The sequence below is a fragment of the Neomonachus schauinslandi genome, chromosome X (assembly GCF_002201575.2).
Source record: "Neomonachus schauinslandi chromosome X, ASM220157v2, whole genome shotgun sequence".
NCBI lineage: Eukaryota > Metazoa > Chordata > Mammalia > Carnivora > Phocidae > Neomonachus > Neomonachus schauinslandi.
Genome location: NC_058419.1, coordinates 66,470,323 through 66,492,307, shown reverse-complemented (window position 1 = coordinate 66,492,307; position 21,985 = coordinate 66,470,323). Strand labels below are relative to the sequence as shown.

General features: G+C 38.8%; 1 protein-coding gene across 1 annotated transcript in view; it reads right to left on the bottom strand.

Moving 5' to 3' along the window:
• ZDHHC15 (zinc finger DHHC-type palmitoyltransferase 15) overlaps positions 1-4,523 on the bottom strand; it is an 85,864-nt gene extending 81,341 nt beyond the window's left edge. The window contains exon 1 of the mRNA XM_044911701.1: positions 4,388-4,523. Coding sequence (XP_044767636.1) covers positions 4,388-4,523 — 136 coding nt within the window. The remainder of the gene's footprint in view (positions 1-4,387) is intronic.
• Positions 4,524-21,985: the final 17,462 nt, after the last annotated feature.

Sequence of the window (21,985 nt, the reverse complement as noted above, 5' to 3'; positions counted from 1 at the left end):
AACCTTCCTACACTGTTGGTGGGAATGCTAGCTGGTGCAGCCACTCTGGAAAACAGAATGGAGGTTCCTCAAAAAGTTGAAAATAGAGCTGCCCTATGACCCAGCAATTGCACTACTGGGTATTTGCCCCAAAGATACAAATGTAGTGATCCAAAATGGAATATTATGCAGCCATCAAATAGAATGGACTCTTGCCATTTGCAATGACATGGATGGAACCATAGGGTATTATGCTAGGCAAAATATGTCAGTCAGGGAAAGACAATTATCATATGATCTCACTGGTATGTGGACTTTAAGAAACAAAACAGAGGATCATAGGGGAAGACACGAAAAAATTAAAGAAGACGAAACCAAAGAGGGAGACAAATCATAGGAGACTCTTAAGTATAGGAAACAAACTGAGGGTTGCTGGAGGGCAGGGGGTGCAGAGATGGAGCAACTGGGTAATGGACATTAAGGAGGGCATGTGATGTAATGAGCACTGGGTATTATATAAGACTGATGAGTCACAGGCCTGTACCTCTGAAACCAATAATATATTATATGTTGGGCGCCTGGGTGGCTCAGTTGTTAAGCAACTGCCTTCGGCTCAGGTCATGGTCCCAGGGTCCTGGGATCGAGTCCCATATCGGGCTCTCTGCTCTGCAGAAGCCTGCTTCTCCCTCTCCCACTCCCCCTTGCTTGTGTTCCCTCTCTCACTGTGTGTCTCTCTGTCAAATAAATAAAATCTTTAAAAAAAATAATAATAATATATTATATGTTAAATAATTGAATTTAAATAAAAAATGTTTTAAAAATGGGCAAAAGACACGAATAGACATTTTTCAAAGAAGATATACAGATGCATGATATTATTTAAATCTCACAACAACAATGCTCTAAATGGCATATAATAGGTGCTAAGGAAGTATCTGTGGTATGAATGAACAACCATATAAGCAAGGTGCCATGTGAGGCAACCTTGGTTGAGAAAGATTAGGTAAATTGCCGCAGATCTCCTAGTTAGTAAGTGGCAGAATTCAAACTTTATAAGACAAAAATACCACTTTTGGCTTCAGTTCTAACCTGAAATTACAGATAAAGACATCAGGTTCTATTTCGAGAAAGAAGTTAGATTCTTAATACTACTTTTTGAGTCATATTGAAATTTGAATCTGTTAATTTGGTTGTGTTGTTTTGGTTTCAAGCAGCCTTGACACCCAATTTTCCATTATTTCCTAAACAAGTGACGTAGGAAGATTTGATTTAACCTCTCTGAAACCAAGGTTTTAGAAGACTGTGAAATGAAGATGACAGAATGAAGGTGGAGCCAGAATTGGAAGTCAAGGCTACGTTACTCTCCTGGTTTTTAAATAATGATAACTGATACAAAATATTAAGAAAACACTGTGCAGGCCAAATAAAATACATCTGCAGGTGACATTTGGCCTGTTAGTCACAAGCTTTGCCTTCTGTATTTGTTGAGAGAAGGCAGAGAGTTACGACACTATGGCAGTTAAAGCATGGACTGTGGAACCATACTGCCTGGGTTGCCATCCAAGCTCGGCCATTTATTAGCTGTATGACCCTAGGCAAACGTCTTCATCTGTCTGTGCCTCAGTTTTCTTGTCTTTAAAATGGGAATGTACCTTATAAGGTTGTTACGAGAATTGAGTGTGAGTGTGTGTGTGTGTGTGTGCACGTGAGCGCCATTTAAAACAGTGCCTGGCATATAACAAGTGCCCTGAAAATATGTTAAATAAAACAAAATAAAAAAGCTCTAAGCTTCCTTTAACTATTTTCACTAATTCTAACTTGAACTTTGCCTCAGTTTGCACATCTGTAAAATGGGGACACTAAGGGTACCTACTTTGTATGGTTATTTTCAGGATAAAGTGATTTAATATAGAGAGAATTAAGATATCTACAGTACTTAGAACATTGCCTAGAACAGATTAAGCACTATGTAAGTGTCAGCCATTATTATTATTAATTTTTAAAATGAATGCTTGGCTAAGCTCATGTAAGTCAGTACTGCAAAACTTTAACATAGGCTTAGCAGTGTTTACAAGATGGTATTGATCCTAAGAAGCAAAGCCCATAGTATAATAATGGAGCTGAACTTTTAACCCTTCAGTCAATCATTGAAAAAAGCAAAATGGTGAAGTCTGAAAATAGTAAAATTTCCCAATCATTGCATAGCCAACTTAATACTCATCAATAAAGCTGAGGTTTATTGTTGAGGTAAAGGTTGAAATAAAGTTTGAGATAAAAAGAAAAGCAGCTTGTATTTGCATCTATAAAGGCAACTAATTGAATTTATTTTTAAAATCTCAGTACATTTTCCATAATAAATCTAAGAAGGAGAGGTAGAAAATTCAAACTCTCATGCATAGTTTATTAGAAGAAATTTCTATATTGGGAAACAGAGTTATCTCCTGGCTCCCTACTTAATCTCCATCTACCTGGAGTAAACTATTGCTTTGTCAAATATGTAAGAGAAGGAAGTTGTAAGAAGGGTCAGGTCCTGGGTTGGACAAAACAGCACCCTAACCATAATTTTTAAGATGTTAAAAACCCAGTATAAAGACATAAAGTTATTGTGGAAGGACCTGACAGTGCATGGGTGACCAAAGGGCCAAATAAGAGTCCTAGTGTGAGGGGACTGGAATATGCTGGAACCTCATACTGAATGAATGGGGATCACTGCAGGACACAAGTTTAAAGGTGCTAGAAGTGGGATTTCTCATACTGAAGTGACAATAACTATTAGTGAATCTCATTTGAGAAGAGATGGAAATTCTTCAATGAGAGAGGACAGAGGCAAGGGGAGATCTCACTGTGAGAAAAACAGAAGGTCTGTTGTGAGGAGACAGGATATAATATAAAAACTCCATTGTGAATTTGTAAGAACACTATAAAACCATTAGTGATAAGGACAGGTGACTGGGGTAATACAATTGGGGAACATACAGGATAGGATGTTGGGGTTTGTTTCAGGAAATACTGTGGAATTCTGAGTTTGAAATCATAAAATAGGCTGTGGGAACCATTTTATACATAAGAAGGGGATGGAATGCTCCATAATGTGACAGGACAGGGTACAAGAGGAGACTCTAGATTTATAAAAGGGATGATCTAATGAAATGGGACAAGAAATGAGGCTCCCATGGGACTGGGAAGGAAGTATTAGAAATCCCAGTGGAAAAGTATAGTGTTTTCCTAGTTTGAGAAGACAGGGGAAAAGGACAACCCTAAAGGGAATTGAGATAAAATAATAATAATAATAAAAAAAAACTTAGAGAAAGAGGATGGCAAAATGTGGGGCTAACAATAAAAGAGAGCTGCAGGAGGTGGGGATTAGTTTTCAAAACAGATAACAAAGGGGGAGTATCATTAGAAAAGTAGTAATGGTAACTGAAAAGAAAAGTAGTGGCCCTCGGGAGGGGTGTGAGATATTGTGGAAACTCTTGTGGGAGGGTAAAGAGGACACTAATGTGAGAAGAGAGCGGACAAGGCATGACCATATTGTGATAAAAGCAGGGTGCCTAGTATGAGGTGTGAGAAAATAATGTGGGGAGCAGAAGAAGAAAGGGAACCCCAGTGTGATAAAATCAGGGGCTCTAATGTGAGGGGACAGGACAAGATGTATTGTAGGACCCTCATTCCACTGGAGAAGATGACAAAATGGTAAAGCCCACAGGGAAAGAGAATAAAGGGCCCATTTTCACTTTGTGAAAAGGGGAGACCCAGTGGGATAAAACAAGGCATACTGTGGGGTCCTCTGTGGGAGAAGCTGTGAAGCACTTATGCCAATGTGAGAGGATCATGGAAAAAGGATGAATTCCAGTGTTGGAAAAAAGAGAGCTAGTAAGAGAGTACAGGAAATATTTTGGGATTCCTTAGTGGGAGGGAATGCGAAAATGTGCGGCTCCTAGTTGGATGCATTGGTGGGATTCAGAGTGTAAGCAGTTTAACGATACAGGGTGTGTTGTTTTCTCAATTGCGTAGGGTGGGAGCCCCCAGAACGAGAACACCAGGCACAAGTGGTTGTCCTGTATGAGAAAAGAGGGCTCTAGTGGAAAGTGTCAGGAGATTCTTGTGGGTAAGGCCAGGGAATAATGTAAAAAGCCCTCAGTGGGAAGCGATGGCGACACGGTGGGACCCTCATGGGAAGACTGTGAAGAAATACTGTGAGAAGCCAGAGGTTGGAGATGAGGAGGTCTCCAGAGAGCTAAGAACAAACAAACAACCCCCTCCCCTCAAAAAAAACAAAAACAAAAACAAAAAAACCCTGCAGTGTGAGGGCTAAGAACACGCGGGAGGGGGACACCAGGGTGAAGGGTACGACAGACAATTATCCTGGAGCATAATTTCCCCACCGTAGGTGCCCAGCTCCACTTACCCAGGCAGAGTTCAAAGACGTAGGCATAGTAGGACCAAAGCACAACGAGGACGATAACGAGCACTGGCACCCAGGAAAGTACTCGGCGACAGCACCGCAGCCCCCCGGACAGAGCCATCTTCCAGCCCCGCCGCATCTTTGGATCGAAGATCGACCGAGCAGGCCTGTCGGCGCTGGGTCGGAACTGCCCGGCAGGCAGTTGGGAGGCTGGAAGGAGCGCTGTGCGGCGCTCCACTGCCTAGCCTGGCGGGAACGTCTCACCAAACCGACACCACCTGTAAGGCTGCGGGGCAGAGTGCGCCCTGCCTGGCACAATAGGCGTAAGTCATGGCGAGGAGGAACTGGCCTTGTTGGAGCGGAAGGTGATCCGCCGGGCAGTCGAGGCTGGGCACGCTCAGAGGGAATGCGGTCCTTCCCCTTTTCTCCTCTTCCACCCCCTTGCTACAGCGCTAGATGCAGAGCTGGACCTCCGCAAAACGGTGAAGCGGAAGAAATTTGGGTCCGCCCATCTGTCTTTACTGCACTGCGTCCCCCCTCATCTGCTTTCTGATCTCTCTTTCGGTTTTTTGTCTCTCTTTGTTTCCCCCCTCAACACAAACGCGGGAGCACACGTACACGCTGTGCGAAAGACGCCAGCCATAGCCTCTTAAGACTGAAAGGTTATCCAACCCCATCCTCCCACTGCTGCTTGAACAATGTGCTTAACGCGTAGTGCCGCAATCACTGCATAGGTAAGTCCATTCACAGGACGCTCCCCGCTTCCTTCTCTTCTTCCCTTACCCCTGAGTTTAGCTTCGTCCGTTTTCAGAATAAATAAACCTATTGGTACAGAAAAACAAACGAAGGGGACGTCAAATCTGTGAGGGGTCAGGGAAAGATGCAAAGGTAGTAATATTTAAACTAAGCTTTAATAATAAATGTTTGCTAGGCAGACGAGAGGGGAAGGATCTTTCAGACAGAGGAAACAGCGTTTGCAAAGACATAGTCATAAAAATCCAAAAGTGTTCAAGGAACACCTAATATGGCTTGAGCGGGTGTGTGAAGAGGAGAGGCTGGGACTGAGACGGGGAATATAGGCTGAGGGAACAGTGTGACGGTCCTTATACGCCTTGCCAGGGTGTGTGGACATAATCCTCTAAAGCAGATTACTATGAACAGCCATTAAAGGTTTGGGACAATGGAATGACATTAGCAGAGATGTATTTTTGTGACTGGCAGGATTTCGGAGAGGAGGATGGCTTGGAAGCAGACCAATTAGGAAGCAATTTAATTCAACAAATGTTTCTGGGATGGTTGATTTGTGTAGGTCAGCTTTGGCATAAAAAGAATGGAGAAACAGGAGGCCTGTCCCCATGAAGCTCATCTTCTCGTCAGGGGGATAGGTGTTCAATGACACAAGCACAATAATGGAAGTATAGTAAGATTTTGACATTTATGGATTTGAAACTCACTGTTTAATGATTTTTAAAGGTCTATGACATGGAGAAATTTGTGATTTTGCTGAGACCCATGTCTTACATTCTGTATTGAGTGAATTGAAACAAGGATTTCAACAGGGTTGTGCTCTATTCTTCATGGTTATATAGGCAGTAATTTCCTGAAGTGATAAGAGCTTTCTTGTTTCTTTTCAGGTTAAGTTCATGGTTGATATTACTAAATTAATGATGTAGTGAAATACCGTCTCATTTCAGTTGCAATTTTTATTTTAATAGCCCAATTAATTATTTGAGTCCTAAGGTTCAGACATAGATATTTAAATATTTTTCCAGCGTTATTGAGGTATAGTTGACAAATAAAAATTGTATATATTTAAGGTGTATAATGTGATCATTTGGTAGGTATATACATTGTGAAATGATTATGACAATCAAGCTAATTAATGCATTTGTTATCTCACAGTTACCATTTTTTGATAAATATTTTTTATTGAGATATATTTTACATACAACATTGTGTAAATTTAAGGTGTATATTTTTCAAAGTTTTTATTTACATTCCAGTTACTTAACATATAGTGTAATATTAGTTTCAGGTGTACAATATAGTGATTCAACACCTCCATACAACAGTAGGTGCTCATCACAACAAGTACACTCCTTAATCCCCATCACCTCTTTAACCAGTCTACCCACCCAACTCCATTTTGGTAACCATCAGTTTGTTCTCTATAGTTAAGAGTCTATTTTGTAGTTTGCCTCCCTGTCTCTCTCTCTCTCTCTTTTTTTCCTTTGCTCATCTGTTTTGTTTCTTAAATTCCACTTATGAGTGAAACCATAGGGTATTTGACATTTTCTGATGGACTTATTTCCCTTTGCATGATATTCTAGCTCCATCCATGTCGTTGCAAATGGCAAGATTTCATTCTTTTTTATAGCTGAATAATACTCCATTATATATATTTATCCTCCACATCTTCTTTGCCCATTCATCAGTCGATGGACACTTGGGCTGTTTCCATAATTTAGCTATTATTAATGATGCTGCTAAAAACATTGGGGTGCATGTCTCCCTTTCACTTAGTATTGTTGTATTCTTTGGGTAAATACCTAGTAGTGCAACTGCTGGATCTGAGGGTAGTTCTATTTTTAACTTTTTGAGAAACCTCCCTACTGTTTTCCAGAGTGACTGCACCAGTTTGCATTCCCACCAACAGCACAAAACCACCCCTTTTGGTGTTGACCTGTTCTTGTGCTGTTGATTTTAGCCATTCTGACAGGTGTGAGGTGATAGCTCATTGTATTTTTGATTTGCATTTCCCTTATAATCAGTGATACTGAACATCTTTTCCTGTGTTTGTTGGCCATCTGGATGTCTTCTTTGGAAAAATGTCTACTTACGTCTTCTGCCCATTTTTAATTGGATTATTCATTTTTGGGGTTTTACATAAGTTCTTTATATATTTGGGATACTAACCCTTTATCACATATGCCATCACAAATATCTTCTCCCATTCCATAGGTTGCCTTTTAGTTTTGTTGATTGTTTCCTTTGCTGAGCAGAAACTTTTTATTTTGATAAAGTCCCAATAGTTTATTTTTGCTTTTGTTTCCTTTCCCTCAGGAGATATATCTAGAAAGAAGTTGTCACAGCCAATGTTAAAGAAGTTACTGCCTGTGTTCTCCTGTAGGGTTTTTATGGTCTAAGGTCTTACATTTAGATCTTTAATACATTTTGAATTTATTTTTCTGTATGGTGTAAGAAAGTGCGGTCCCATTTCATTCTTCAGCGTGTTGCTGTCCAGTTTTCCCAACACCCTTTGTTAAAGAGACTGTATTTTATCCAATGGATATTCTTTCCTGCTTTGTCGAAAATTAGCTGACTATATAGTTGTGGGTTCATTTCTAGGTTTTCTATTCTGTTCTATTGTTTTATGTGTATGCTTTTGTGCCAGTACAATACTGTTTTGATTAGTACAGCTTTGTAATGTAACTTGAAGTTTGGAATTGTGATGCCTCCAGCTTTGCTTTTCTTTTTCAAGGTTGCTTTGGTTGCTCTGGCTATTCGGGGTCTTTTCTGGTTCCATACAAATTTTAGGATGGTTTGTTCTAGCTCTGTGAAAAATGCTAGTGGTATTTTGATAGGGATTTCATTAAATATGTAGATTGCTTTGGGTAGTATAGACATTTTAACATATTTGTTCTTCTGATCCATGAGCATGGAATGTCTTTCCATTTCTTTGTGGCATCTTCAATTTCTTTCATCAGTGTTTTCTAGTTTTCAGAGTACGGAACTCTTATAATAGTTTGTATTTCTGTGGTGTTGGTTGTTCTTTCTCCTCTCACTTGTGATTTCACCTCTTTGGTTAGGTTTAATCCTAGGTATCTTATTGTTTTTGGTGCAATTGTAAATGGGATTGATTCCTTATTTTCTCTCTCTGTAAAGAGATACATATAGAAATACTTTCAATAATCTTCATTATTGCTATAGAGAAATGCAACAGATTTCTGTACATTGATTTTGTACCCTGTGACTTTACTGAAGTCGTGTATCAGTTCTACCAGTTTTTTGTTGGAGTGTTTTGGGTTTTCAATATAGAATATCATATCATCTGCAAATAGTGAAAGATTGACTTCTTCCTTGCTGATTTGGATGCCTTTTATTGCTTTTTGTTGCCTAATTGCTATGGCTAGGACTTTCAGTATTGTTAAATAACAGTGGTGAGAGTGGACATCCCTGTCTTCCTCCTGACTGTAGAGGAAAAGCTCTCAGTTTTTCTCCATCGAGTATGATATTAGCTATGGGTTTTCCATAGATGGCCTTTAGTAAACCTACTTTGTTGTTTTTATCATGAATGGATGTTGTACTTTGTCAAATGTTTTTGATGCATCCATTGAAATAATCATATGGTTACTGTCCTTTCTTTTATTAATGTGGTATATCACATTGATTTGTAAATATTGAACCACCCTTGTATCTCAGGAATAAATCTCACTTGATCGTGGTGAATGATTTTTTTTAAATGTATTGTTGGATTTGGTTTGCTAGTATTTTACTGACAATTTTTGCATCCATGTTCATAAGGGATATTGGCCGGTAGTTCTCTTTTTTAGTGGTGTCTCCATTGGCTTTGTTATCAGGGTTTTGCTGGCCTCATAAATGAAATCGGAAGTTTTCCTTTTCTATTTTTTTGGAACAGTTTGAGAAGAATAGTTATTAACTCTTCTTTAAATGTTTGGTAGAATTTGCCTGTGGAAGCCGTCTGGTCTTGGCCTTTTGTTTGTAGGGATTTTTATGATTACTGATTCAATTTCTTTGCTGGTTATCAGTCTGTTCAAGTTTTCTATATCTTCCTGTTTTAGTTTTGTAGTTTATGTTTCTAGGAATTTACCAGTTTCTTCCAACTTTTCCAATTTGTTGGCATATGGATTTTGATAATATTCTCTTATAATAGTTTGTATTTCTGTGGTGTTGGTTGTTCTTTCTCCTCTCACTTGTGATTTTATTCGTTTGGGCCCTGTCTCTTTTCTTTTTAATAAATCTGGCAAGAGGTTTATCAGTTTTATTAATCTTTTCAAAGAATCAGCTCCTGGCTTCATTGATCTGTTCTATTGCTTTTGTTTTTGTTTAGTTTCTATATCATTTATTTCTGCTCTAAGCTTTATTATTTCCTTCCACTGGCTTTAAGTTTTGTTTTTTGTACTTTTTCTAGCTCCTTTAGGTAAAAGGTTAGGTTGTTTATTTGAGATTTTCCTTGCTTCTTGAATTAGGCCTGTATTGCTATATACTCCCCTCTGGAGATTGCTTTTGCTGCATCCCAAAGGTTTGGACTGCTGTGCTTTTATTTTCATTTGTTTCCATGTATTTTGTTGTTGTTGTTGTTTCTTCTTTATTTCCTGGTTGACCCATTCATTCTTTAGTAGCATGTCGTTTAACCTCCATGTATTTGTGGTTCTTTCCACATTTTTTCTTGTGTTTGACTTCTAGTTTCATAGTGTTGTGGTCAGATAAGGTGCATGTATGACTTCAATCTTCTTGTATTTGTTGAGGCCTGATTTGTGACCTAATATGTAATCTATTTTGTTCCATGTGCACTTGAAAGAATGTGTATTCTCCCATTTTAGTCTGGAGTGTTCTGAATATATATGTTAAGTCCATCGGGTCCAGGGTGTCATTGAAAGCCATTATTCGGGTGCCTGGGTGGCTCAGTCGTTAAGTGTCTGCCTTCGGCTCAGGTCATGATCCCAGGGTCCTGGGATCGAGCCCCACATCAGGCTCCCTGCTCAGCGGGAAGCCTGCTTCTCCCTCTACCAGTCCCCCTGCTTGTGTTCCCACTCTCGCTATGTCTCTCTCAGTCAAATAAATAAATAAAATCTTAAAAGAAGAAAAAAAAGAAAGCTGTTATTTTTCTTCTCGATTTTCTATGTAGATGATCTGTCCATTAACGTACGTGGGGTGTTATTTTCCCCTACTCTTATTGTATTATTATCAATGAGTTCCTTTATGTTTGTTATTAATTATTTTATATATTTGGGCAATCCCATGGGGGGTGCATATTTACAATTGTTATATCTTCTTCTTGGATTTTCCATTATGAGAATATAGAGCCCTTTTTGTCTCTTTTTACAGTCTTTGTTTTACAGTCTAGTTTGTCCAATATAATACTGTTTCCAGCTTTCTTTTGACATTCTTCTGGGTGATAAATGTTTCTCCATCCCCTTACTTTCAATCTGCAGGTGTCTTTAGGCCTACGATAAGTCTTCTGTAGTCAGCATATAGGTGGGTCTTGTATTTTATCCATTCTGACACCCTATGTCTTTTGATTGGAGTGTTTGGTCCACTTACATTCAAAGTAAGTATTGATAGATATATATTTATTTCCATTTCATTACTTGTTTTGTAACTGTTTCTGGAGATTTTCTCTGATCCTTTCTTGTCTTTGTCACTTTTGGTCTCTCCTTTGCACTCAAAGTGCCCTTTAATCTCTCTTGCAGGGCTGGTTTAGTCGTCACAAACTCCTTTAGTTTTTGTTTGTCTGAGAAACTCTATTTCTCCTTCTATTCTGAATGACAGCCTTGGTGGATTGAGTATTCTTGGCTGCAGATTTTTTCCGTTTGGCACTTTGAATTTATCATCCCACTCCCTTCTGGTTTGCCAAGTTTCTGTTGAGAAATCTCCAGCTAGCCTTAGGGGTCTTACCTTGTGAGTTAAGGACTTCTTGTGTCTTGCTGCTTTTAAGATATTTTCTTTATCACTGTATTTTGCAAATTTAATTATAATATGTCTCGGTGTTGGCCTGCTTTTGTTAGATTTTTTTTTTTTTAGTGGTCCAGATGTTTGACCTAACTTCCTTTTTTTAAATTTTTTTATTCTTTTTTAATTTTTTTTATTTTATTATGTTATGTTAATCACCATACATTACATCATTAGTTTTTGATGTAGTGTTCCATGATTCACCCAGTGCTCCATTCAGTACGTGCCCTCTTTAATACCCATCACCAGGCTAACCCATCCCCCACCCCCCTCCCCTCTAGAACCCTCAGTTTGTTTCTCAGAGTCCATAGTCTCTCATGGTTCGTCTCCCCCTATGATTTCCCCCCCTTCATTTTTCCCTTCCTGCTATTTTCTTCTACTTCTTCTTCTTTTTTTTTTAACATATAATGAATTATTTGTTTCAGAGGTACAGGTCTGTGATTCAACAGTCTTACACAATTCACAATGCTCACCATAGCACATACCCTCCCCAATGTCTATCACCCAGCCACCCCATACCTCCCACCCCCACCACTCCAGGGTTGCTTTTATTAGATTTTGATGGGAGTTCTCTGTGCCTCCTGGATGTGGATGTCTGTTTCCTTCCCCAAATTAGGGAAGTTTTCAACTATTATTCCTTCAAATAAATTTTCTGCCCCCTCTTCTCTCTCTTCTTCTTCTTCTGGGACTCCTATAATACAATTGTTAATACATTTGATGGGGTCACTCACCTCCCTAAGTCTATTCTCATTTTGCATAATTCTTCTTTGTCTCTTTTGTTCCGCTTCATTATTTTCCTTTCTTTTGTCTTCTAGGTCACTAATTCATTCCTCAGCTTCTTCCAGCCTGCTGTTCATTGCATCAAGCCTATTTCCAGTCTCGTTCATTGCAGTCTTCATCTCTGACTGATTCTTTTTTAACTCTTTTATTTATGTGGTAAGGGTCTCACTGACGTCCTCTATTTTTTTTCTGAAGGCCAGTGAGTATCCTTATGATTGTCTCTTAGCAAGTTTAATATTTATAATACAGTTTTATCATCTATAATCACTGTATTATGTATTAGGTTTCTAAGAGTTATTTATCTATTAGTTGCAAGTATGTACCCTTACACATCTCTCTCATCCCCCACTCTCAGTCTCTGGTAACTACCATTTTACTCTCTGCTTTTATGATTTCAGTTCTTTTAGAGTCCACATATAAGAGATATTACACAGTATTTGTCTTTCTGTGTGATTTATCTCACTTAGCATAATGTCCTCAAGGTCCATCCATGTTGTTACAAATGGCAAAACTTTTTCGTCATGGCTGAACAGTATTTCATATATATATGTGTGTGTATATATATATATATACACTATATACACACATACATAAATATATATATATATATATACATTTATAAAATCCAGTCTTATTTACTTATTTATCTAAGCATCTATTCACAGGCACTCATGTTGTTTTCATATCTTGACTATTGTAAACTATTGTGAATAATGCTGCAATAAACTTGGGAATGCATATGTCTTTTTGGTAACCTCTTTTGATTTCCTTTGTATGTATACCCAAAAGGGGGATTTCTGGAATGTATGGTAGTTTTTTATTTTTTGAAGAACCTCCATACTATTCTCCTTAGTGGCTGAACCAATTTATAGTCCTATCAACAGTGCATAAATATTCCCCTTCTTGACATCCTTCCCAGCACTTATCTCTTGTCTTCTTGATGATTGCCATTCTTACAGGTGTGAGGTAATATGTCATTGTATTTACCATTGTGTGTGTGTGTGTGTGTGTGTGTGTGTGTGTAGTAAAAACACTTAAGATCTACACTCTTAGTAAATTTCAAGTATACAGTATTATTAATTTATAGTCATGTTGTACATTACATCCCCATATCTTATTCATCTTATGACACTAAGTTTGTACCCTTTCACCAGCATTTCCTTATTCCTTCCCCCTGACCCCAGGCCATGGCAACCACCTTTCTACTCTCTGCTTCTATGAATTCACCTTTTTTATTCCACATATAAGTGAGATCATATAGTATGTTTTCTGTGCCTGGCTTATTTCACTTAGCAACATCCATGGTGTTGCAAATGGCAGTATTTCTTTGTTTCCATGGTTGAAAAATATTCCATTATATTTTTGTATCCATTCATCCATCAATGAACACTAGGTAGTTTCCATATATTGAATACTGTCAGTAAGGCAGCAATGAATGTACTAGCTTAGATATCTCTTTGAGATACAAGTTTCATTTCCTTTTGATATATACTCAAAAGTGTGATTGCTGGATCACATGGTAGTTCTATTGTTAATTTTTTGAGGAACCTCCATACTGTTTTCCATAATGGCTCTACCAATTTACATTCCCACCACAGTGCACAAGTGTTCCCTTTTCTCCACACCCTTGCCAACATTTATCTTTTTTAAATTAAAAAAAATGTTATTTGAAATTGAAGTATAGTTGACATATTATATTAGTTTTGCATGTACAACATACTGATTTGATAATTATTTAAATTATGAAGTGCTCATCATGATAAGTGCAGTTACCATCTGTCACCCTATAAAATTATTACAATATTGGAATGTCAGACAGAAGGACAAATAACATGATTTCACTTACATGTGGAATCTAAAAAATAAAAGAACAAACAATAACAAAAAGAGTAATAGTCTCATAAATATAGAGAACACACTGATTCTCTTTGTTGCTGGGTGGATAGATAAATGAAACACTTTTTATCTTTTCTTTTTGAGATTAGCTATTGTAACATATGCAAGGTGATATGTCACTGTGGTTTTAATTTATATTTCCTTGATGAATGATTTCCTTGATGTTGAGCACCTTTTCATATACCCATTGGCCATTTGTATGTCTTCCTTAGAAAAATGACTATTCAGATTCTTTGTCCATTTTTTAGCTATTCTTTTGCTATTGAATTACTTGTATAAGTTCCTTTTCAAGGGAGCCTAATCCCTTATCAAGTATATGATTTGTAAGTATTTTTCCTTCCATTCTGTGGGTTGCTGCTTCATTTTGTTGATTGTTTCCTTTGCTGTGCAGGAGTTTTTAGTTTGATAAAATTCCACAAGGTTATTTTTGCTTTTGTTACATTTGCTTTTGGTGTCATATCCAGAAAATCATTGCCAAGACCAGGGTCTGGGAACATTTTCCCTATGTTTTCTTCTCTAAGTTTTATAGTTTAAGATTATACATTTAAGTCTTTAATCCATTTTGAGTTGATTTTTGTGTATGATGTAAGATAGGTTCCAAATTTATTCTTTTGCATGTGGATATCCAGATTTCCCAGTGCCATTTATTAAAGAGACTATCCTTCCCCCATTGTGTATTCTTAGCACCCTTGTCAAATATTAGTAGACTGCATATGTGTGGATTTATTTCTGGACTCTCTATTCTGTTCCATTGGACTATGTATCTGTTTTTATGCCAGTACCATACTGTTTTGATTACAAGAGCTTTGTAATAGACTTTGAAAGCAGGCAGTGTGATGCTTCCACTTTGTTCTTCTTGCTGAAGATTCCTTTGGCTATTCAGTCTTCTGTGGTTTCATATGAATTTTATAATTTTTTCTATTTTTATGAAAAATACCGCTTGAATTTTGGTAGAGATTGCATTTAATCTATAGATCACTTTAAGTAGTATGGACATTTTAACAATAGTAAGTCTCCCAATTCATGACCACTGGATATCTTACCATTTATTTGTGTCTTGTCCAATTTCTTTCACCAATGTCCTATAGTTTCAGTGTATAGATTTTTCATTTCTGCTGTTAAATTTATTTCTAAGTATTTTTCTCTTTGACGCAATTATAAATGAAATTGTTTTCTTAACTTCCCTTTCAGATAGTTTATTATTAGCATATAGAGATGCAACTGATTTTTGTATGTTGATTTTGTATCCTGCAACTTCACTAAATTCATTTATTTGTTCTAACAGGTTTTTGGTGGCGTCTCTAGAGTTTTCTCTATGTAAGAGCATGTAATCTGCAAACAACAGCAATTTTACTTCTTCCTTTATGATTTGGATGCCTTTTATTTCCTTTTCTTGCCTAGTTGCTCTGTCTAGGACTTTAAGCACTGTTTTGCATAGAAGTAGTGAAAGTGGGCAACTTTGTCTTGTTTCTTAAAGGAGAAGCTTTTAGATTTTCACCATTAAGTATGATGTTAGGTGTGGCCTTATCATATACGACCTTTATTATGTTGAAGGACTTTTTGCTATACCTTATTTGTTGGAAATTTTTATCATGGAAAGATGTTGAATTTTATCAAATGTATATTCCACATCTATTGAGATGGTCATATAATTTTTATTCACTATTCTGTTAATGTGGTGTATTACATTTATTAGTTGCATACATTGAACCATCCTTGCATCCCAGGAATAAATCTCACTTGATTATAGTATATGATCCTTTTTATATGCTGTTGAATTTGGTTTGCTAGTATTTTGCTGAGGACTTTTGCGTCCATGTTCATCAGGGCCTTGTAAAATGAGTTGGAGGTGTTTGTCAATTTCGTTTATCTTTTCAAAAACTCAATTCTTAGTTTTGTTGATCTTTTCTTTTGTTTATTCTATTTCTATTGTTTATTCAGTTTCTAGTAACTTACATCTGTTCTAATCTTCATTATTTCCTTCCTTCTGCTGACTTTGGTCTTAGTTTGTTTTAGTTCTGTGAGGTAAAGTATTGAAGTCCCCTACTGTCATTGAACTGCTGTCTAATTCTCCCTTCAGTTATGTTAATATTTCTTTTATATATTTAAGTGCTCCAATATGGACTGCATTTATATTTACAATTGTTATATCCTTTGATGAATTGACTCCTTTATGACTGGATAGTGACCTTCTTTGGTTATTGTCACAGATTTTGAGTGAAACCCGTTTTGCCTATTTTAAGTATAGTCACTTCTACTCTCTTTTGGTTACTATTTGCATGGAATAACTTTTTCCATCCCTTCACTTTCAGCCAACATGTGCCTGTTACTGAACTGGGCCCTTGGGCTCTCCAAGCAATGGAAATTGACAAGAAGCCTGATGGGAGTTCCAGGCAAAGCTGTTGGGGCTGTTCTTAGGCTGGCTGTCTGAGGAGAGGAAGGGAGAGTTTTAAAGAGGCTTAGGTGGGGAAAAGGGTGACGTTTAAGCACGTAGAGGCAGGTGTCGTTGCACACTGAAATAAAGTTCTCAGACACCAATCTGAGTGGCCGTGCAGGGCTGCCTGTGCAAGGGAAAGCAGCAGCTAAATCCTGCGCATAGCTTTCGTTTTGTTTTTTATCAGAAAAGCAAGGACAGATGCCTCCAAGCGTGGGAAAGGAGTACAAAGGGATGGCAGATATCCTGAAGCAGGCTTGCATTTTTCCCTACACATGGGCATGCAGGGAGTCAATCATGGGATAAGGGAGGAGCGGGATGTTTGGGCTAGCAATCACCAGGTGCAGAAAGCGGAGACTGAGGGTCACATTCTTTCGTAGCTCTTAACTTATGCCCTGCCCCTGGGGATCGTGGGATCCTGCTCCCGCCGGGCCGCTGCATTCAACAGCCCTAAAACAGGAATGCTGCCGACGTTTCAGCTGCTTCCACACTCACTCCTTAGGGCTTACAATATATTTTCTAAGAATAGCTCCACAGGTAGGGACTTATCAGCCCTTGCACACTTAAAGATCATGTTTTATTATACATTGCATGACTAATTAGCATGTTAAATCTCTACCTCTGGGCATGATTTTTAGCATATAATCAGGGAAGAAGTCGATGAAAGGTCAGTGCTGGGGTCCAGTGTTGCTCAGGCTGGTCTGGTCTAGTTTTTGCAGGAGCAGAACTGGTTGTAAGCTGGGCCATGGGGCTTGCTCGGAGCTTGTGGCTTCTGGCTTCCTGCAAGCTGGGCTAGAGAACTGGGTTGTTGTGATTTTTTTTTTCCTGTGAGTTTCTGGGTTAGGGATCTCGAGCCCCATCCCTGCTTTGTCTCATGCCCTTAAAGCTAATGTAAATCTCTTGGAGGCAGCATGTTATTAGAACTTTTAAGAATGCATTTAGCCACTCTATGTCCTTGGATTGGGGAACTTAGTCCACTTGTATTTAAAGTAATTATTAATAGATAAGGACTTACTATTGCCAATTTGTTCATTGTTTTCTGACTGTATTTTGATGTTTCTTTGCTCCTTTTTTCTTCTCTTGCTGTCTTTTGTTATTTTTTCTAATATGCTTTGATTTTTTTGTCTTTATCATTTGTGTATGTACTAGAGGTTATTTTGTGATTACCATGAGGCTTACATAAAACATAATTATAACATTTCTGTTTGAAGCCAGTAAGAACTTCAGCCACTTGAAGAAACTTAATATTTCTATTCCTCTACCACATTTTACACTATTGATATCATCCTTCACATCTTTTTATATTGTGTATCCATTAACAAATTATTGTAGCTATAGTTATTTTTAAACATTTATTTATTTATTTTAGAGAGAGAAGAGAACATGAGTGGGGGGAGGGACAGAGGGAGAGAGAGAGAGAGAGAGAGAGAGAGAGAATATCCAGTAGACTCCCTGCCGAGTGTGGAGTCCCACATGGGGCTCAATCCCGTGACCCTGAGATCTTGACCTGTGCCGAAATCAAGAGTCACGTGCTTAACCAACTGAGCCACCCAGGTGCCCCTATAGTAAATTTTTAATACTTTTGTCTTTTAACATTTTTCTAGAGTTCAATGATCTACCTACCACTATTACAGTATTAGAGTGTTCTGAATTTAACTATATATTTACTTTTACTTTATGCTTTCGTATGTTTTCATGTTGTTTCTTAGCTTTCTTTCATTTCAACTTGAAGAACTCCCTTTAGCATTTCTTGTAAGGCTGGTCTAGTACTGATGATATTCCTCAGCTCCAAATTCTCTGGGAATGTCTTTATCTCTCTATTTCTGAGCAACAGCTTCTCTGGATATAGTATTTCTGGTTGGCACTTTTTTCCTTGAGTACTTTGAACATATCATCCCACTCCTTCCTGTCCTGCAAGGTTTCTTTTTTTTTTTTTTTTAAGATTTTATTTATTTATTTATTTGTCAGAGAGAGAGAGAGAGCCCGTGCATAAGCAGGGAAAGGGGCAGGCAGAAGGAGAAGCAGGCTCCCCTGTGAGCAAGGAGCCTGATGCTGGACTCGATCCCAGGACCCTGGGATCATGATCTGAGCCAAAGGCAGACACTGAACCAACTGAGCCACCCAAGCATCCCCGCCCTACAAGGTTTCTGCTGAGAGATCTGCTGGTAGCCTTATGGGGGTTCCCTTTTATGTGACAAGTTGCTTTTCTCTGCTGCTTCAAAATTCTGTGTTTGTCTTAGACTTTTTGCAATTTGTTTATAATGTGTCTTGGGATAATCTTTGGTTTGATCTTGATTGGGGATATTTGAGCTTCATGAATGTGGATATCCATATCCATCCCAAAATTTGGGAAGCATTCAGCCATTATTTCTTTAAATATGCTTTTCTGCCCCCTTTTTCTTTCTTTTCTCCTTCTTTGATTCTTACAATGTGTATAACATTTATATGCTTGTATTGTCATATAGGCCCCGTGGGCTTTCTTTACTCTTTTGCATTCTTTTTTTGTTGTTGTTGTTCCATTAGCTCACTAATTTCAAATGACTTGTCTTCAAGTTTGCTGGTTCTTACTTCTGCATGATTGAATCTTCTGTTGAAGCTCTATACTGAATTTTTCAGTTTTTGTTTTGTATTCATGAGCTTCAGGTTCATTTTTAATGGTTTCTATTTCTTTATTAAAATTCTCATTTTCATGCAGTTATTTCTGATTTTGTTTAGTTATCTATCTGTTTCTCTTGCATCTCATTTGACTTTTTTAAGATGATTATTTTGAATTCCTTGTCAGTCAATTTATAGAGTTGCATTTCTTTGGGATTGGTTTCTGGAGATTTATTAGTTTCCTCTGGTGGTGTCATATTTGCTTCATTCTTCATGATCCTGTAGCCTTGTGTTGGTATCTGTGCATTTAAAGGAGCAAACACCTTTTACAGTCTTTACAGACTGATTTTGGCAGGTAAAGACCTTCTCCTGTTGGGTCCCTGTGCTGACAGTATTGCATCCAGGACTTCAGGTAAGTAGGTTTGATGTAGGTCATGTGACTGTTGCTGGGTTCATAGTGGGGACTGGTTGGTGGTTCTTCTACCAGTGGCTTAGGCAGCTGAGGATCCAGCCTAGTATCTGGGCTGGTAGGGCTACCTCCAGGACCTTGTTCAGTAGGACTGGTGCTAGGATAACATTCTTTTTCGGGGTCTGCAGATGGTAAGCCTTTACCAGGTGCATGGATAGATGTAGCTCCTGCTCTGTCTTTTAAAGGGTTCCCACCAGCTTACTGGAAAGTTCCCTGGGTGGGCAAGAATGGCTCTGGACTGTACCTGAGAAGGGCTGGAACCAAGTCACAGTGCTGCTTCTATGTCCACAGCCAGGTCCAAAGTCTTCAGGCCTGCCTATGGGAGTATGGATGGGTGTGCCTCTTGCCAGATCCCTCAGTGGGCGGGATTGCTCTCAGACTGGCTGAGAGAGGGTGGAGCTGAACTACAAGGCTTCTTCAGCATTGGGAGTTGGACCAATGTTGGTGAGCCTGTTGCCTAAGGCATGGTTAGGCATATCTCTTCCTGGTTCCCATGGCAGGTGGTGCTGATGGTAGGACCAAGGCCAAATGGGGCTGTAGCTGAGTCCACAGGGGGACAGGTTTGTTTCTGTTTCTGTATCCAGGACCACAATTGGCAAGCCTGCCATCTGGGCATATGACTGCCTTCTCAAAATGACCCTCCTTGGTGTTGGAGGACCTCCTATTCTACCATCTTAATCTAAGTTTTCCATTATTCATGAATTTTGGCTTTTGGAACATATCTCTTAGAGATATCAAAGGTATACTATTTAAACAAAGTCGCCTTAAAGAGGCAGTGGTTACATGTATTAGGGAAAGTCTGAGCTGCATTTTGAATAGTGAATAAAAAGTTCACCAAGAATATAAAAGGTGGGAGTAGGAGTTAAGGGGGAGGGAATTCCAGGAAAAGGGAAGTATGTAGTGGATTTGTGAAACATCACTGCAAGTAATCTGGTCTTGCTGGAATATATTACACTGGAGTAAATCAAGAGGGGTGACGGAGGAAGTGGGGAGGAAGTAGAGTGGGCAAATGTAAGAGTGTTTTGGGGAAGAAGCTCAACAGAACTTGTTGACCAATTGGCAGGTGAGAAAGGGGATAAATCAAAGCTAACAACCACACTTCTAACTTCAATAGCTGAATGAACAGTGTTTATTAGTAACCATGCTAGGGGCTGAGGTGAGAACAGCTTTGGTGGGGGAAGATAACTTTAATTTTTAGACATGATAAATTTTGTATAAATCTTCCTCTCATATGGTAGCCTAGGCACCAATCAAATAGCCTGGGGCAGATGGCTTCTGATAGGGATAGATCATATCCAGAGTAACATGGGAGGTCAAGAGCCAGAGAGACAATCTATTGACTTTTTAAAAATAAAGTGTTATTGGAACACATTCATGTCCATTTTTTAATCTATAGTTTCTGGCTACTTTTGCACTATAATACGCACAGTTGACTTGTTGTGACAGAGATTATATGGTCTAAAATTTATTGGCCTGAAATTTTTACTCTTTGTGGAAGATGTGTGCCATCTACTGGTCTAGGAGAAAGACAAAGTTCAAATACCAGAGTCCAACCACAGACATAAGATCCAGAGGATCCAAAATCTCATCCAGCCTCTATATGGAAATAAGTGGAGATTGGCCAGGATAGAGGTGGGGGTTTCATGGGGCCCAGTGGTAGCAGGGATGCCCACTACCATCTTGGCATGCCCAAACCAAAAAACAAACTAAGCTAAAAACAATGTATGAAGGATGAGGACTAAGAAGTAGGGCAAATTGACTGGAGGTTATTTCAAATCAAAGAGTGCTAAAGGCAACAATTTGAAGCCAAGACACAGAGCCAGACACCCAGAGCCAAAGACATTAAACACTGAGAGCAAGAACAAATGCAAATGAGTTGGGATCAATGGCAGCAGTGAGTGGGGTGGATGGGTGAGTGGGGTAGAAAAAAAGAATGTCAGAATGACAGTGTGTTTTGAGAAGTAGTGAGGGAGGTCTGAGGTGATTGATAGAATGCCTGTTAGTGTTTGTAGCTTGGTTTTATGAGTTGGCTGAGGTGTGATATTTTGGTGCATCAGTCAGATTAAAGGAACAGTGGTAGAATAGATAACTACTTTTTCCTGGGTTGGGGCACTGTTCCCAGGTTTGCCTGAAGGAAAATTATGACATATTCTAGAGTGTATGTATGTATGTATGTATTTAGAGCATGAGCAGTTGGGAGGGGGCAGAGGGAGAGGATCTCAAGCAGACTCCATGCTGAGTGCAGAGCCTGATGTGGGGCTTGATCTCATGATGCTGAGATCATGACCTGAGCTAAAATCAAGACTCAGACACTTAACTGACTGAGCCATCCAGGCTCCCCTGTGGGGTGTTTTATGGTGACAAGAAAGCTCCTACAGCTGCTCTTCTAGCTGATACCCATCCAATTGTACCAAGTATTGCAGCTGATTAGTATCAGTGGGAGTCTAATACTTGTTTTACCATGTATTTTGGTTCCCGTATGGAGTTTCCCAAGCAGGTGGAGAGGCATGGGATGGCTTTGATGTGCTGGGCCTAGCAGGGAGTGAAGAAAGAGATATTAAAACTGGGTGGAAAGCAATTGGAAGTTAAAAGGCTAGCATGATATTCAGTAGCTACAGATATTTATAGGGTTGGGGTGATGCTGATGTGTCTGAAAGACAGCAAGACAACATGTCACACTTTTATATCTCTCCTGGAGCTATTCAGCATACTATCTCATAGATCTTGAGTGGCC